Source organism: Saccopteryx leptura, chromosome 3 (assembly GCF_036850995.1).
Source record: "Saccopteryx leptura isolate mSacLep1 chromosome 3, mSacLep1_pri_phased_curated, whole genome shotgun sequence".
NCBI lineage: Eukaryota > Metazoa > Chordata > Mammalia > Chiroptera > Emballonuridae > Saccopteryx > Saccopteryx leptura.
Genome location: NC_089505.1, coordinates 140,573,985 through 140,590,127, shown reverse-complemented (window position 1 = coordinate 140,590,127; position 16,143 = coordinate 140,573,985). Strand labels below are relative to the sequence as shown.

The window sequence follows — 16,143 nt, the reverse complement described above, 5'->3', positions numbered from 1 at the left end:
CGGGAGGGGCAGAGAGAGACAGAGAGGAAGGAAAGGGGGAGGAGTGGAGAAGCAGATGGGCACTTCTCCTGTGTGCCCTGTCCGGGAATCGAACCCGGGACCCCTGAATGCCAGGCCGACACTCTACCACTGAGCTAACCAGCCAGGGCCTCATCACAATTTTTGAAAGTTTTTTTTTTTTTTTTTTCCAGAATAAACACTTTTATTACATGTACTAAGACAGGAAGGAGGGAGGAGGATTTATTTGCCTTTCCGGGCCTTGATTTTCCTCAGATAGAACTCCAGCTCCTTGCCCTCTAGCACATAGCCATCTGCTCGGCCACACTGGCCTGGTCTTGAAGCGATGCATGCAAGAAGCTTGCCCTGCTGGAACTGCTCTTCTAGAAGGCTGCTGATTTTGGAGATGCATTGTAGACAACGTCAATAATCCGTGTCTTGCGCGTACAACACTCGGAGCCCCAGGAGAAGTTGCCCACGTCCAGCCTCAGGGCTCGGTACTTCTTGTTGCCTCCCCGCACACGGACTGTGTGTATTCGGCGGGGGCCAATCTTAGTGTTGGCAGCAGGGCGTCCCAGCTCATATTTTCGCTTCTTGTGGTAGGGTTTTCTCTTGCCTCCGGTCTTGCGGCGCTTGTGCCAGTTGTCCCTAGAAATGCCCATTGCTTGGCGCCGGCAGAAAAGCAATTTTTGAAAGTTTTTATGAGAGTGAGCATTGTAAACTCAAAACGTTGTATGTTGAAACTGTCGTAACCCAAGGACACCCTGTATATGTATATGTATATGTATATGTATGTGCATATTATGAGATGATAAAATTGTGTTCTTTGACACAATTATATATTTTGACCATAACTATTAAGAGCTAGCATTCATTGAGTGCTTACTTAAAATGCCAGGTGAGTGCTAAGTGCATCCGTACATTATCTTATTTCATTTCCTCACAATAGGTATTCTTTCACCCACTTTTCTGATGATATTGCTCAGCTTTAAAGGCCTATAGATCATCGATCCCTGAAGCTCATGTTTTGCACTCAACAAATGGTAGCAGTAGTTGTTTACTTCATAATAATAAAATTATTGGTTATTTCAACTTCTTTGTATCTTTGTATTTTCTACATTTTCTACAATGGAAATGTGGAAAATAGGTTTCTCTTAAAATGAGAGGCAGACAGATAAAGAAGTCAGGCAGAATGTGTGCAATACTGGATTACCTGCATGTGCCTGAAACCAGAGTGTGGCTCTCAGCCAGAGCGATTTTACACAGCAGATGGGCACTTTGGGAGAACAGGGAGAGTACAATCCTTGGTACTACTTGGCATCCAGGAACTATGCTGGAGCCTTTGATTTGCCCAGCAGAGTAACATTTAATAAGCTTTACTATGGACCAAATACTCTTCTAAATATTTGACATATATTAATTCATTTAATTCTTATGATAACCATATGCTTAGGGGCTTGAAGACCTCCCCGCCCACCCACCAAAAACAGTCTGTGATCCCTTGACAGGATTTATTCAATCACTGGATATTTATTGAGCACTTATACAAGCCATGCATTGAAAATACAAAAATGAGTAAGATGTGATTCCTACTCTAGCAGAGTATTTGGTCCTTGGGGGAAGAACAAACAAAGTAGGTATAAGAACAAAAAATAGCTATGATCTATTGAGAGGTTTACACTTTGCTTCAAGACTATAGCATCAACCCCTGCCTAAGCTTTCAGGCTGCTAGCCTGCCAGGCTGTTCTGTGGATTTTGAACTTGCCATGTCAGTCCCCAAAATCAAATCTCGAGTCTCCTCAGCCCCCACTCCCCATTCTCTATCTTTGGAGAACTTTGAGTGCTACAAATGCACTTTCTTTCTTTCTTTCTTTCTTTCTTTCTTTCTTTCTTTCTTTCTTTCTTTCTTTTTTTTTTTACAGAGACAGAGAGAGAGTCAGAGAGAGGGATAGATAAGGACAGACAGGAATGAAGATGGATGAGAAGCATCAATCATCAGTTTTTTGTTGTGACACCCTAGTTGTTCATTGATTGCTTTCTCACATGTGCCTTGACCGTGGGGCTACAGCAGACTGAGTGACCCCTTGCTTGAGCCAGCCACCTTGGGTCCAAGTTGGTGAGCGTTGCTCAAACCAGATGAGCCCACACTCAAGCTGGTGACCTTGGGGTCTCGAAACTGGATCCTCTGCATCCCAGTCCGATGCTCTATCCACTGTACCACCACCACCTGGTCAGGCACAAATGTACTTTCTTTTTTTTTTTTTTTTTGTATTTTTTTTTCTGAAGCTGGAAACGGGGAGAGACAGTCAGACAGACTCCCGCATGCGCCCGACCGGGATCCACCCAGCACGCCCACCAGGGGCGAAGCTCTGCCCACCAGGGGGCGATGCTCTGCCCCTCCAGGGCGTCGCTCTGCTGCGACCAGAGTCACTCCAGTGCCTGGGGCAGAGGCCAAGGAGCCATCCCCAGTGCCCGGGCCATCTCTGCCTCAATGGAGCCTCAGCTGCGGGAGGGGAAGAGAGAGACAGAGAGGAAGGGGGGGTGGAGAAGCAAATGGGCGCCTCTCCTATGTGCCCTGGCCGGAAATCAAACCCGGGTCCCCCGCACGCCAGGCCGACGCTCTACTGCTGAGCCAACTGGCCAGGGCCACAAATGTACTTTCTGATTAACCCTTCCAACCTTGCATGGTTACCCATGACACACAGAGTTATTATCACTCCCATTTTCAAGAGTAGAAAAGGTTCACTACCTTCCCACAGTCATAGAGATGGGGTCTAACCTCGGTCAGTCTGACTCCAAAGCCAGTGCTCTTCAATATTTGGCTTTGTGCCCTTTTGAGGGTGAGAACTGAAAGCTGAATGAGCACTCACTCTCATCCTGGGGAATGTGGGCTTTGCTGAAGAGGGACACTTTTGTTTGACCTTGAGTGAGCAGAAGAGACAGTTACTGTACAGAAAAGGGAATGAACAGCATATGCAAGGGAAAGCAAGGACAAGGAGCTCCGTCTGGCCTGTGTCAGAAAGTACTTCACAGTGTACTGAGGCATTCAGACTTCATCTTAAAAGGATGGGGAACAATCAAAGACAGATGATGAAAGTGACCTCTTTGATGGATGTGAGGCGGATGGGCTGGAAGGTGGAAGCAGCGAGGTCTGACCAGTTATGGTGGCATGGGGTAAAAGGGAGAGCACAGAGTCAGAAGACTCACTGAAGTGAGGCAGGAAGGAACAAGGAATCAGGGATGAATCCAAATTCTGACTCTGGCTTGGCTGTCTGGAAGACACAGTTCTTTGAATTGGGGGCACAAGGAGGCTTAGAGATACTTGTTGGTTAAAGTCAATGGCTCAGGAGTAGGGTCCTACCTGCTCCAGGCCTTACAGACCAATTCCTTCTATTGCTTCCATAACCAGTACTGTGAACAATTTTTCTTGTGTCATTTTTCAGTGATTTGTTAAGGGCATTTGTAAAGGCTGGATGCACAGCTAGACCACCTATAGTCCAGTTTTATTCATTATGTTTCAAATTTGGAAAACTGCCTGTCGTAGGAAAAGCAAACTAGTATTACCTCATGTGCCAATTCCAATCAACTGATAGAGGTGGCCTGGAATGTGAAATTGAGATAGATGCTGAGGCCAGAGAGAAAGGGAGCTGTGATTGATTATTGATGCATTCCATGATCAAGAAAGGGGTAGTATATATAGCATCTGGACTCTGAGAATAGAATGATAGAATATGCTAGTAATTAACAGTATGGTGAAAAAAAGAGGGACATCTGTAAGGCCTATCTGCAGAAGAGATGCAGCAATAATGCACTTGCAAAGCAAAACAGCAAGCAATCATGTCTGGCCACTGAATGCTAAACCCCCATATAACAACCAAGCTAAGAGGAAGCCATCTGAGAAAATAACTGGCGTTTGTGCCACAGTTTTACAGGTGCTTTAATGTTTATTATCACATCTGATCAGAGCCAGCATTATCCCTACCTTACAAATGGCGAAGCTAAGGCTAAAGCAATTCTAGACCTCATTCAAGGTCACAGAGCTACCCAGGAAGTACAGCCCCTTCCAATCCTGTCCTTCCTTCCACACAGCACTGACTTCCTGACAGCAGACCCATGAGCCATGGCAGCGTAGGAGAGAGCTATAAATGGCCACATTGTATGTGTACTCAGTAGAGTGATGACCCTGGGGACACATTCATTTGTACATCTTTGGGCAGTCACCCAACCAGCCTCAGCACCTTTGAACGTGAAAGAAGCCACAGGTTCTAAGTCTTTGTCTATTCACATTTTTTGAATCACTACTAAAATAAACTTGACCTGTTCTCTTTCAGAGAGAACAAAAATCTTTGGGTAATTTATTTCATCCGGCTTTGGTTTCTTCAACTGAAAAATGAGGTGGAACTAGACTGGTTAATCTTCAATGGTAGCCCACACCATGTTTTCATGATAACAGCCAAAGCTTTCACGGAATGTCAGTGAACACCTAGCTGTCCGTCTCAGGGAGAAAGGGCTTTTTGTTCATAGTGGGAGCCAGGTTCTCTGATAAAACATTTTGTAGAATGTAAGCTGTGAAAGTTTAGAGTGCACTGGCCTAGTGATATCGTATGTCCCTTCTCATCATAGAATTCTCAGAAACCAGTGATTGCCTCTGGAATGAGCCCACTGGTATAAACTCTTCTGTGTTAGACAGCCTTCTTCAGGCTGGCTCATGGCTGGTCTGAAGGATCGTGACCTGATAAAAAAGTTAACCTGCTTAGTTCTGAAGAAGGCTTTTGAAATACCATGTCAAATTCAGATGATCTACTGTTTGCTTGTCATCTAGCAACCCAGGCCAATATGATATGAGCAGGACTTTCCAGTTACACCATGATCCAGCTAAAGAGCACTTGACTCAGAGTTAAGTTTGTGTCATAGATGATGCTTCTGCTACTTGGTAAGGTGGTCACATTGAACAAGTCACTTAACATTATTGGGTCCTAGTTACCTCCTATTTGAAATAGGGATAGTAATACCTATTCTTCCTACCACGCAGACATGTGAGAATAAAATATGTGTACAAGTATGTGATAACGTATACTAGCTCAAAGCTGCTGAGGATAGAGAACACAACTGCCCTTTTTTTGCTGCCATATTCACAGTGTCTAAAACAGAATCTGAGACTAATGAAAAAGCTCCAGATGTACCTGTTGAATGAATGAAGCATTTTGGAAAATTTGAAGTGTGTGCAGTGTCACACAATGTTTTCCATATTATATTATACATTTTGCTGAAGATATGCAACATGGTTACTCAGCATGGCCTTTTAAAAATCCTAAAATACTAATCCTGATGCATAATAGAAGTTGATACAAACCATAAATAAAGATAAAGATCTTTGGTATGTGGTCAAAATAATTCAGTTGATGTGTATTTCTGATTCGAAAGTCAGTTTTATCATGGGGCTATATCTCTTGTGTGAAAATGCTCAAGCCTAGAGTTGTAGTTGAACTCTCAGCTCTGACACTGGGCTTGGAACCAGAAGCTAAGACAAGAGTATGATATTAATTCATTCACTTAAATATGTGGAAATAATGATTCCAAGAGGCACCATCATCAGACAGAGCCATTATCAGAACACCAGGCTTCGGAAAGCCCACTTGTTACTGAACACGGATAACATAGACTCATGCTGACTGACTCTGCAAAAGGAAACTGGTTTCCTTCCACTGAAAGGGACTCATAGGTGTCTATTTGAATATTACCTTTCTGAGTACCTCTCTTGAAGGTTCCCCTGTCCTTTGCTCCAGATGGCACTGGCCTTCTTCCTGTCTCAACCACATTCTGAGCCTTTGCACTTGCTCTTTTCCCTGATTCGTCAGACTCTTGCTCCAAATAATCACATGGCTCTTCAAGTCATGTCCTCAAGTTCTTGCTCAACTGTCTTTTGAGCAAGTTTTCCATTAACACTCTATTTACAACTGCATCCCCATCTACTGCACTTCTTCCACTCAGTTCTTCTTTAAAGTCCTTACTCCCATTTAATGTACTCCGCATTTTATTTTTTTATTTATTTATTTTACAGAGAGAGAGAGTCAGAGAGAGGGATAGATAGACAGACAGGAACGAAGAGAGAGGAGAAGCATCAATCATCAGTTTTTCGTTGCGACACCTTAGTTGTTCATTGATTGCTTTCTTATATGTGCCTTGACTGTGGGGCTACAGCAGACCAAGTAACCCCTTGCTCGAGCCAGCGACCTTGGGTCCAAGCTGGTGAGCTTTGCTCAAACCAGATGAGCCCGCACTCAAGCTGGCAACCTTGGGGTCTCAAACCTGGGTCCTCCGCATCCCAGTCCGATGCTCTATCCACTGCACCACCGCCTGGTCAGGCTGCATTTAATTTTATTGTATCATCTCATCCAGAACCAAACAGAAGCTCCACATAGGTAGGAATTTTTATCTGTTCTGTTCATTAATGAACCTCTAACACCTAGAGCCATGTCTCACACCTAGCATGCTTTCAGTATATAGGTTTTGATGAACACATAAACACTTCCTTGTAGAGGACTGTTGCATAAATATGCTTTTGTCTCCCTATACAGCAAAGATGCAAAACGAAATCATGGCATCAATGTAAAAGACCAGCAGAGGAAGATTTAACTAATACTAGGCAGGTGGTAATGCATTTGAATTTATTTTTGTGTGAAGGACAAGATATTTTGTGGTGGGAGGAAGAGGAGTGAATCTTTCAGATTCAAACCTTGGAGGGAGTACATCTGAGGAATCCAAATTATTCAGAGAATACCAGAGACTCTCAGAGCTGGAAGCTCTTGAGGTATGGCAGGTCAATTCTCCCATTTTATTTGCAAGGAAACAGAACCCCAGGAAGGTAAAGTAATCTTCTCAAGGCATACGGCCAAGGAGTCACAACACTTGGATTCAAACCTAAGTCTGACTTCCGGGTCAATGCTCTTTGTACCCAAAAATCCAAACTGTGCAAGTTTAGCAAGCATCTTGAGTTTCTAAGATTAACAAATTCTCCAATTAGGAATAATTTGGTGTCTGAACAATCTCATATGTTATCACATTGCCACTGTCTGCACAAATACATCATCTAACATTATACTCATTTATTTATTTTAAAATACTTTCCCAAATTCTAAGTCTAACGTTTTAGAAAAGAACAGAGATCTTAGAAAGGGAAAGGTGAGAAGGAAGAATGAGAAAAGTGGCAAAAAAAAAAAGGAGAAATACAAAGAAAGCAGAAGGGAGGAAGAAATAAAATGTATGGGATATTGCAAACTCTGTCTGGAATTTCTAGAAATTTCTTTGAATAGCTGTGCTATAACTTGCCTCTTCCCATTATGAAATCATTTCCTTAGAGCTAATCACCAAAATAAATCAAGCTCAAGTACGTATTTTACGTATTTTCTTTTTTTTTTTTTAATTTTTTAAATTAATTTATTTATTTTTACAGGAACAGAGAGAGTCAGAGAGAGGGATAGATAGGGACAGACAGACAGGAAAGGAGAGAGATGAGAAGCATCAATCATCAGTTTCTTGTTGCGACACCTTAGTTGTTCATTGATTGCTTTCTTATATGTGCCTTGACTGGGAGGCCTCAGCAGACCGAGTAACCTCTTGCTCAAGCCAGCGATCCTGAACACAAGCTGGAGAGCTTTTTGCTCAAGCCAGATGAGCCTGCGCTCAAGCTATAGAGACCTCAGGGTCTTGAACCTGGGTCCTTCCGCATCCCAGTCTGATGCTCCATCCACTGTGCCACCACCTGGTCAGGCAAGTATGTATTTTCAAATGGACTTTTTCTTTTATTTTGTTTCTCAAAATGTATTACCTTTTTTTTTTTTTTTTTTCACAATTTAGCACTCCATAATATATTATCTTTCCCTAATTATTTCAGGTTTATAGTTCTTGTTTCTCCAGTAAAAATGTAAATATGAGCATTTATTTTTTTATATTCCTACAATGCCCAAAATAATACCTTACATTATATAGTTTGAAGTCATCGGAGTCATTTCTATCAGGTTTTATTCACTATTCAATAAATAAATGTGCTAAGTGTCTACTGTGTGTCAAGAGCCAAGGATACAGAGGTGACCATGACAGACCAGATCCTGTCCGCATGGACCTTCCCTCTGGAGTGGGAGATTCGGCCCATACACTGTTAAATAACCATGAATCGTAAATTCAGCTCTGATGAAAAGGAGCAGATTAAGATGGACTCAGTGGCCCAGGGTGTATGCTTGGGAGTTTGGAATGACAAGAATAATAGAGAAGGTTTGCTGGAACAACAAGAGAGTCAGTTACTCCATGAGTTGTTGTCAAAAGCATGTTCTAGATAGAGCAAAAGCACTGAGACAGAAAAATACTTGTTTTAAACAGAGACAGGTAGCAAGACTGTCAGGTTAAGTGAGGCAATACATAAGCTTGAAGTGTTACAGTAGGTTAGAGTGTGCCAGTTCTTTTATGCTACAGATTTTAAGAGAAATGAGAAGATATAGAAGTTTTTTATACAAAGAAGTGACATGATATAGGTATTTAAATATAGATACAAAATATCTAACAGTCTATAAATGAAGTTAAATGGCATACCTGCTCCAAGATGGAGACTCAGCATTCTCTAAGTCTAAACCTCCTTCTCCACTAGCAATCCAATGGTAAGCAAGCCATCCTATGCCCATAGATTTATTTGGTAGTCAGCATATAAACTAGTTAGACCTAATACCTCTGCTCTACACCCACTTTCTCCTCATCCTGTACCCTTTCCTGCTTACCAATTTCTATCTATCTAGAACCTCTTCCTCAATCAGTTACTTTTTCTTCAGGTACTTTTGCAGACATGAACCCAAATTCATTATAATGCCTTGACCTCTTTTCTCCCATTCCGCTCCTTTACAGTCATCTCTTTACCCTTCTTAAATCTACTTGTGAGTTTACATAATGAGAGAGATCACAATTCAACATCAGTAGATATGATAAAATTGAATTGAGAAAATGTAAACCACAAGTCTGGTGGTAAAATTAAATATAATTGAAAAATCCAGTGTCATGAGTCTCTAAAACTTCTGAAAATATAACTAAAAATCCCCTTCAGATTTTCTCTCCATCTCCTCTGTGTCCTCTAATTAAACCTTCTCTCCTTCAAAAAGCAACATTTGAAATTGAAAACACATTTAATGCCACTGTGCTCATATGGCTAATTGCTATAGTAATTATGAATTACCCAATTTATAGCAAACACTTAGTATTTCAATTATATAATGGGTTTAAGAGTCTTTAACAGACAAGTGTGAGAACCTGACCATCATTTATATCTTTTTCCTATGGGAAAACTTGTTTCAAGAGAGCAATTCACAAACTTTCAGGAACATAAAAACTGTGAGTTGGTGATTTCCTGCAACATGTTTATTTGAAACTTGGATAGTGTGTGTGCCAAATTCAACAGAAAGAATTATCCAGAGTTTTCTAGCATGATTTATCTACGTTAATTTTTTTTAAAACACTGCATGTTTTTTTTAAAGTTTAGAGTTGACCCCTGTGATTGGATGAAAACATATATCTGATACAGAGCCTTGAAGAAGGAGAGTAATTATATAAGTGATACAACATATATTATTAGACTCTCATATGCATGCTAAATATTTTTCCAAAATAACTTGACTATTGCCTGACCAGGCGGTGGTGCAGTGGATAGAGTGTCAGACTGGGATGCGGAGGACCCAGGTTTGAGACCCTGAGGTTGCCAGTTTGAGCGTGGGCTCATCTGGCTTGAGCAAAAAGCTTGCCAGCTTGGACCCAAAGTCACTGGCTCGAGCAAGGGGTTACTCGGTCTGCTGAAGGCCCGCGGTCAAGGCACATATGAGAAAGCAATCAATGAACAACTAAGGTGTCACAACGAAAAACTGATGATTGATGCTTCTCATCTCTCTCCATTCCTGTCTGTCTGTCCCTGTCTATCCCTCTCTCTGACTCTCTCTGTCCCTGTAAAAAAAAAAAATAATAAAAAATAACTTGGCTATTTCTAGGAAGGGAATCAGGAAAGTTTGAAGCATTTCTTTTTAAACTTCTTAGCTAATTAAAAAATGAACAATTCCAAATAAATAAAACTCCATTTCTAATTAGGAAAAACAAAACACTTACTGTTCTAAGGTTCATTGTAGCAAAAGGTCAATCTAGATTGTTCAAAATTTTCTATATATTGATTTTGGGGATAAAAGGCGTTAACAAGGATTTAAAAGGTATGACTCTGTGAGTACTCATATTTAAAAGAGAGAGAGACAGAATATGCCACCAAAGAATCTCAGTCCTAGTTTTCAACTAAGTTAACATAACCACCTGATGCAAGGTATAAAGAAAAGCTTCCAATTTAAAGTGTTATGATGGGTAAAAATATGAGCATTGTTGTTTAATGAACTGGGGTTCAAATTCCATTCCACCATATTTCTGCCTCAATGTGGTGTTGTTGTTTTTTTTTGTGTGTGTGTTTTTTAAGGAAAACTATTCAAAAGTACTATATGCAGAATACATTTATTTGCAGGTTATTGTGAATAGTAAATCTAACAAGATTTATTATATCACTTCTGTATATTATAATTAAACCCAGCAAACTCTTAAAATATGCTTGTTAATTTAAAAATATGTATATAAGATTGCCTGACCTGTGTTGGTACAGTGGATAAAGCATCCACCTGAAATCCTGAGGTTATGAGTTTGAAACCCCAGGCTTGCCCAGTCAAGTCATATACAAGAAGCAATGGGTTGATGCTTCCTGCTCCTCCCCACCCTCTCTCTCTCTCTCTCTCTCTCTCACAAAGTCAAAAATAAAATCTTTTAAAAATATGTATATAAGATTAAATCATTGCACCAAAAAACTTACCTTTCCAGTGTAATACCAAGAGCCTGAATATAGAACTAAAAACACAAGCACTTTCAATACAGTTCTGCACAGACAAGGGGAAACTTCCCAAACTGCATTGTAAATATACAGATGTCCTAAGAAGTGCTGACTTAGTTTCACTTATCTTAGAAAGAGTAACTAAAATGCCATTCTTAAATTTTAATAATAATACATGAAAAACAGAATCCTTGAACAGTTCCCTTAATCACATAGGCTGTTTTGTACACTTACACCATTTAGCAAATAATTCCTTTTGCCTATCCTCTTTCCCTTCCTTTTCATACTGCATAAGGTTCCACATCATGTTTTTAGAAAAAAATGCAACTCAATACCAACCATTGCTAAAACAACAACAACAACAACAACAAAGAATGCAGGAATCAACAAATCAAGTCCCTTAAAAAATACTTTTTTGAAATAAAAATATTTGGAGTCACAAGCTACTGGTAACCTGCATGATGTCCCTGCATAATTATTTTACTGCCTTTTATGATACTAGAATCACTGAGAAGATAGTAATACTTTTCATCTCTGACAAGAATTTCCAGTAGACATCAAATGAATGGAAACTATATCCTGTTCCATCCAAAACAAGAACACAAAAATAGACTCTGAGCCATACAGATGAGTATGTTTACTCTTGTTTTACATAAAGTAGAGAAGTTGCTTTGAAAAGTTGCCATGACCATGCTTTTCCTGAGCAGCTAACTCCAACACTTTACTGAATATAGAAATACATACACACAAATGCAAAGTGTAGGTTCTCTCCCTTTCTAGAGCAGTGTATATGTGTGATGACTGTGTGTGTGTGTGTGTGTGTGTGTGTGTGTGTGTGTGTGTGTGTGTGAGAGAGAGAGAGAGAGAGAGAGAGAGAGAGAGAGAGAGAGGTGTTACTTAAGAAACATCATTTTAATTATCTAGATGTTTAGTGACTCAGACACTGAATGGATGAGGTATGTGTAAATAATAACTGTTATCCCATACTTTCAGAGTAAGATCAGTTCAGAAATGAAATTCTGGGATACAGTATCATAAACATGTATGTATAGATTGCCCAAAAGGCTAGTAACTAAGTAGGAACTATGTGTAGATAAAAAAATTACTAGTTTCATTTAAATTTTTAAGTCAATGTTAACACCTGTCCAATTTCACTTGCAAGAATCTGACAAAAGGTAAGTGTATCCATGGTGTAACCTATAACAATGCTAAGATAAGGTCCTTCATTAGATAAATTTGGCAAACCCAGAGCAATAGTATTAATTCAGCTCCAACACAAATCTTTGTTATAGTTCTCATTTCAGTTTAGGCAGCCCAGATAAGCTTATCACAGAACTTTGATTTGACATTCTGGGATAGCACAATAGATAATACTACCAGGAGAATCATTAATGAGTATTAATAAATACTACTTCCCTCAAAGAATATACTTCAACTCCACAGTTTGCAAGGCAAGAAGTAAAATGAAAGATGTTCCCCTCCCCTCCATAAGATTAAATTGAATCAGAATGTGTGCAGATTTATTTTTAAGAAATGCTATATAAAATTCAGCTAGAGAAATATTGTACCTCTATAAACAAGATTTTATTTTCTGAAAAGGACAAACTACATAAGCTTTTAATTGAAAAGTACCTCAGTAATACTCTTTCTGTTTGTCTTGCCTTGCTATTCAAAGATTAAATCCATTTTTAATTAATAAAAATGATTTCATCTAAGAGCACTTATAATCTCAAGTTTATTTAGGCCTGTATTTAAAGAACTGCTTGAGAGTCCTTTGCAAATAAGACCAGGCTCCATAACAAAATGATACCCAATCTGTTTTTTAAGGCTATTTTCTAAAATCTGTGGGCCATGACTATAAAATTCTTCACTCACCCAAATCATATTAGCAATGTTTGACATGGTGCTAGAGAGAGCAAAAAGAATTAATTTTTGCTAAATACGTACAGGCTACGCTGCTGTTGTTTTGAAACCATCGTCCTCTTATTCTATGTTGGTGAATTTCTAAGGAAGGTTTAAAATCTGTAGGACAGACCTTAATTTAAGAGGTGGCCTCTCTGCCATTTTCATGGCTGATGTGAGACCCATTATGCACTGGATTCTGCATTGTGAAATCCAGGCTGGGGACAAATTTCTGCCTGTCATCTTAGAGAAGGCCAGCAGTTTTGCACCATCCTGTAGTGTGAAAACAGAAAATCAAAGCGAGGGTCAGTCTGCCTGTTTCTTTTTTAATCAGTTTGCTGCTATTTTGAGGCAATCTCAGCTGTCACTATTTTAGGATTAAGAGGGTAATTTAGTAGGATAAAAATGTAGTTGAAACAACATCTCCCCAGGAAAAGTTCCTCCTCCTTATGCTTAATATTGAATGCAAAAGGTAATCAGTAAGTAATCATTTGATGCTTGACTAAAAAACCTTGCACAGGGAACACATTTAGGAAGCACAAAGTTCTTTTAAAAAGAATGAAAGAAAAACCTGATAAGAACCTGAATCAGGAGCCAAGAGGCCTGTATATTTTCCTCATATTGCTCATTCTGTTGCAATGACATCCCCATAAAACTATATAGCTCAGGGGCCAAATTTGCTGCATCTGTCATCCCAACAATCAGATGTGAATTGTAGAGATAAACATATCTTAAAAGCATTAATATTTTTAAAAAACAGTTCAGTAAAAATTATAGCATGGACAACTCTATCAATGACCTCTCCTGTCTAATGTCAATTTCAGAAAACAAGTTTCCATTGTAAATGTTTAATCAGTATTGTCCCAGGAACCCAATGCAGACAACCTTATCTTCTCTCCCAACTTATTTGCTCTGCAAGCTCTTTAGTATCTCTATCTCAGCTCCCTGCAAGCACTTTTTAGGTTTCTCTCTCTCAAAAGAGCTGGGAGCTCTGTAGTTTCTGAGCTAAACAGAAGCCCTGTGGTTTGATTCCATGAGTCTGAGCCCGGTCCACTGCAAGCAAACTGCAGCATTTCTGCTTGCAAATCCTGTCAACCAGGTTCTAGATCAGCCACAAATACAGGCTGCGCACAGTCTTCAACGCTGTTCTGCCCAAACCTTGCCTGAAGCCTGTCAAGCACAGCAGAAAGCATCCTACCTTCCATCATGGTGGCAGAATTGCATTCCTTAATTTCCAAGGAGTCTGAAAAAATATAGGAGTATACGATTCCAGGTCCCAGATAAATCCTCACCACACTGCCGCTGCTGCTGCCAGGAGGATCTGTTCTGTCCGTTGCTGCTGAAGCCAAAGAAGACAAGTGTTAAACCCAAAGATAGGCCATGGATGCTGCTGGTGCTGCTTCACCTACAGGCTCCCAGGAAGATGCTGCGAGAGAAAGGGAGAGGAACAGCGAGCCGGCGAGCTGCACCGCCTGCGCTGCCTCGGCCAATCCCTTCAGCTCTGGACCGCGTCACATGGTAGCCAGCCCGCATCTCCTGACACAATACCCTCGGAGAGCACACAGAACCTATTACCCGTCCCCAGTCCCCTCCACTCCCAACCATGCCGCTTGTCGCCGAAGGCACAGCCCCTTCCCCACCTGGTAGCACACTTTCCCCCTTCGTCTTCTGAAACCTACTGCAGCGTCTGGGTACCCGAGATTATCAGACGCTGCCACCTTAAACAGGGGGCGCTGGCATGAAAGGAGCGCCTAAGTGGCTTGCTGCGGAGGGGATTGAAAACAAACAAAAAACTTCTTAATTCCGTGCAGCCTGAAATCTTAGCCGCCACTTTAAAACTCCTTTTCCCGTCTCCTTTTACCCTGAAGGAATGTCAGTGTCTGTGGCCTCCCCACACATCTGGGAGTCTCTCTCTCTCTTCTCATTCAAGAGAGAAAAATCAATCCGGCTGACGTCACATCATAAACAATTATCCCCAAAAGGATGATGCAGAAGAAATTTCACCCCAGCTGCCTTCAGGAGAGCTAGGGAATTAACCGCGCATGACATGCCAAGGGCTGGGAACTGTCATTAAAACAAAGAAACAAAAGAACCCACCCGAGTGGGGCTCTGGAATCAAACTGGCAACGCTTGAGATAATTTCTGGGGCGAGAGGCGGGAGAGCGGGCTAAAGGCAGGGAAGGGAGGCCCTAGCCCGACGGAGGACAGCTGTGCACGCCGCTTCTTATCGCTGAAACCTGGATGGGCAGGCGGCCATAGACGGGACCCCGCGGGGCGCCGCTGGGTTCTGTGTTCGAGTCCCCTGGCTCCGCGCGCTCGCGAACCGCCTGGCTGCCTCCGGTGGAGTGTGGCTGCTGCTGCCAACTGCAGTCCTTATAGGAAAGCAACTTTCTTCTAAATAACTCGGTTTTCACGCCGCACCACTGGCGTTTGTAAGCTCCTTCAAACCCATTCGTCCACCCCACTGGAAATCCAGAGGGAGGCAATTGTGCTGGGTTCTGGATGGAGGGTGGGTGAAACCCCCAGTTGCTCAGCTTCCGGGGATGGGATCTGGGTGCTGTGCTGCTGTCTAAATGGAAAGGGTTATGGCACCCGGGCTGCTTGATTTAAGCATCTGTCACCTGATTGATCCCCAGTGACCTGGGGAGCCTTTCAGAGGGCTCCAGGACCTGGGGTCCCTAGATCCTCTATTCCCTTCAAGTTGGCTCTGCCACTAAGGAAGAGTAGAGCAGGTGGTGGTGTATGGGAAGGAAAGGAAGAGGGGAGGAGATTGAATGGAAGGGAAAGGACTCTTTAAAGGCCCAGGGGACAACAGACAGGGGCATTTCTCCACCTACAATCGAGCCGCATGACTAAGAGAAAAGCCATTATATCACAGAGCAATTGTGAGCACCAAATGAAATAAGTTTAAGATTTTATTTATTGATTTTTGGAGAGAGGTGAGAGAGAAAGAGGAGTGGGGGGGAGGGGGAGAGCATCTACTCATAGTAGTTGCTTCCTGTTATGTGCCTTGATCAGGCAAGCCCAGGAATTCAAACCAGTGACCTCAGCGTTTCAGGTCAACCCTTTATCCATTGCACCACTACAGGTCTGAAATAACTTAAAGAAGTATGATGTATTATGTGATCAGGACTGAAGTTGTAATACTACTGTTAATCATTTATGTTATAAATATACCCATGAAATTTTTTTTTATTATTAAATTTAATGCAGTGACATTGATAAATTAGGGTACATATGTTGAGAGAAAACATCTCCAGATTATTTTGATATTTGATTATGCTGTATACCCCTCACCCAAAGTCAAATTGTCTTCTGTCACCTTCTATCTGGCTTTCTTTGTGCCCCTCCCCTCC

The 16,143-nt window shown here is 41.3% G+C and overlaps 1 protein-coding gene across 17 annotated transcripts in view; it reads right to left on the bottom strand.

Annotated features, from left to right (window-relative positions):
• Positions 1 to 14,902, bottom strand: part of SGIP1 (SH3GL interacting endocytic adaptor 1) — a 223,780-nt gene extending 208,878 nt beyond the window's left edge. For 15 of the 17 annotated variants that reach the window (XM_066376507.1, XM_066376508.1, XM_066376511.1 and 12 more), the window contains exon 1: positions 13,986 to 14,262. In XM_066376507.1, coding sequence (XP_066232604.1) covers positions 13,986 to 13,995 — 10 coding nt within the window. In that variant the 5' untranslated portion in view covers positions 13,996 to 14,262. Of the gene's footprint in view, positions 1 to 13,985; positions 14,263 to 14,427; positions 14,684 to 14,884 lie in introns of those variants that run through there. The other 2 variants (XM_066376506.1, XM_066376505.1) reach the window with 2 other exon arrangements.
• Positions 14,903 to 16,143: the final 1,241 nt, after the last annotated feature.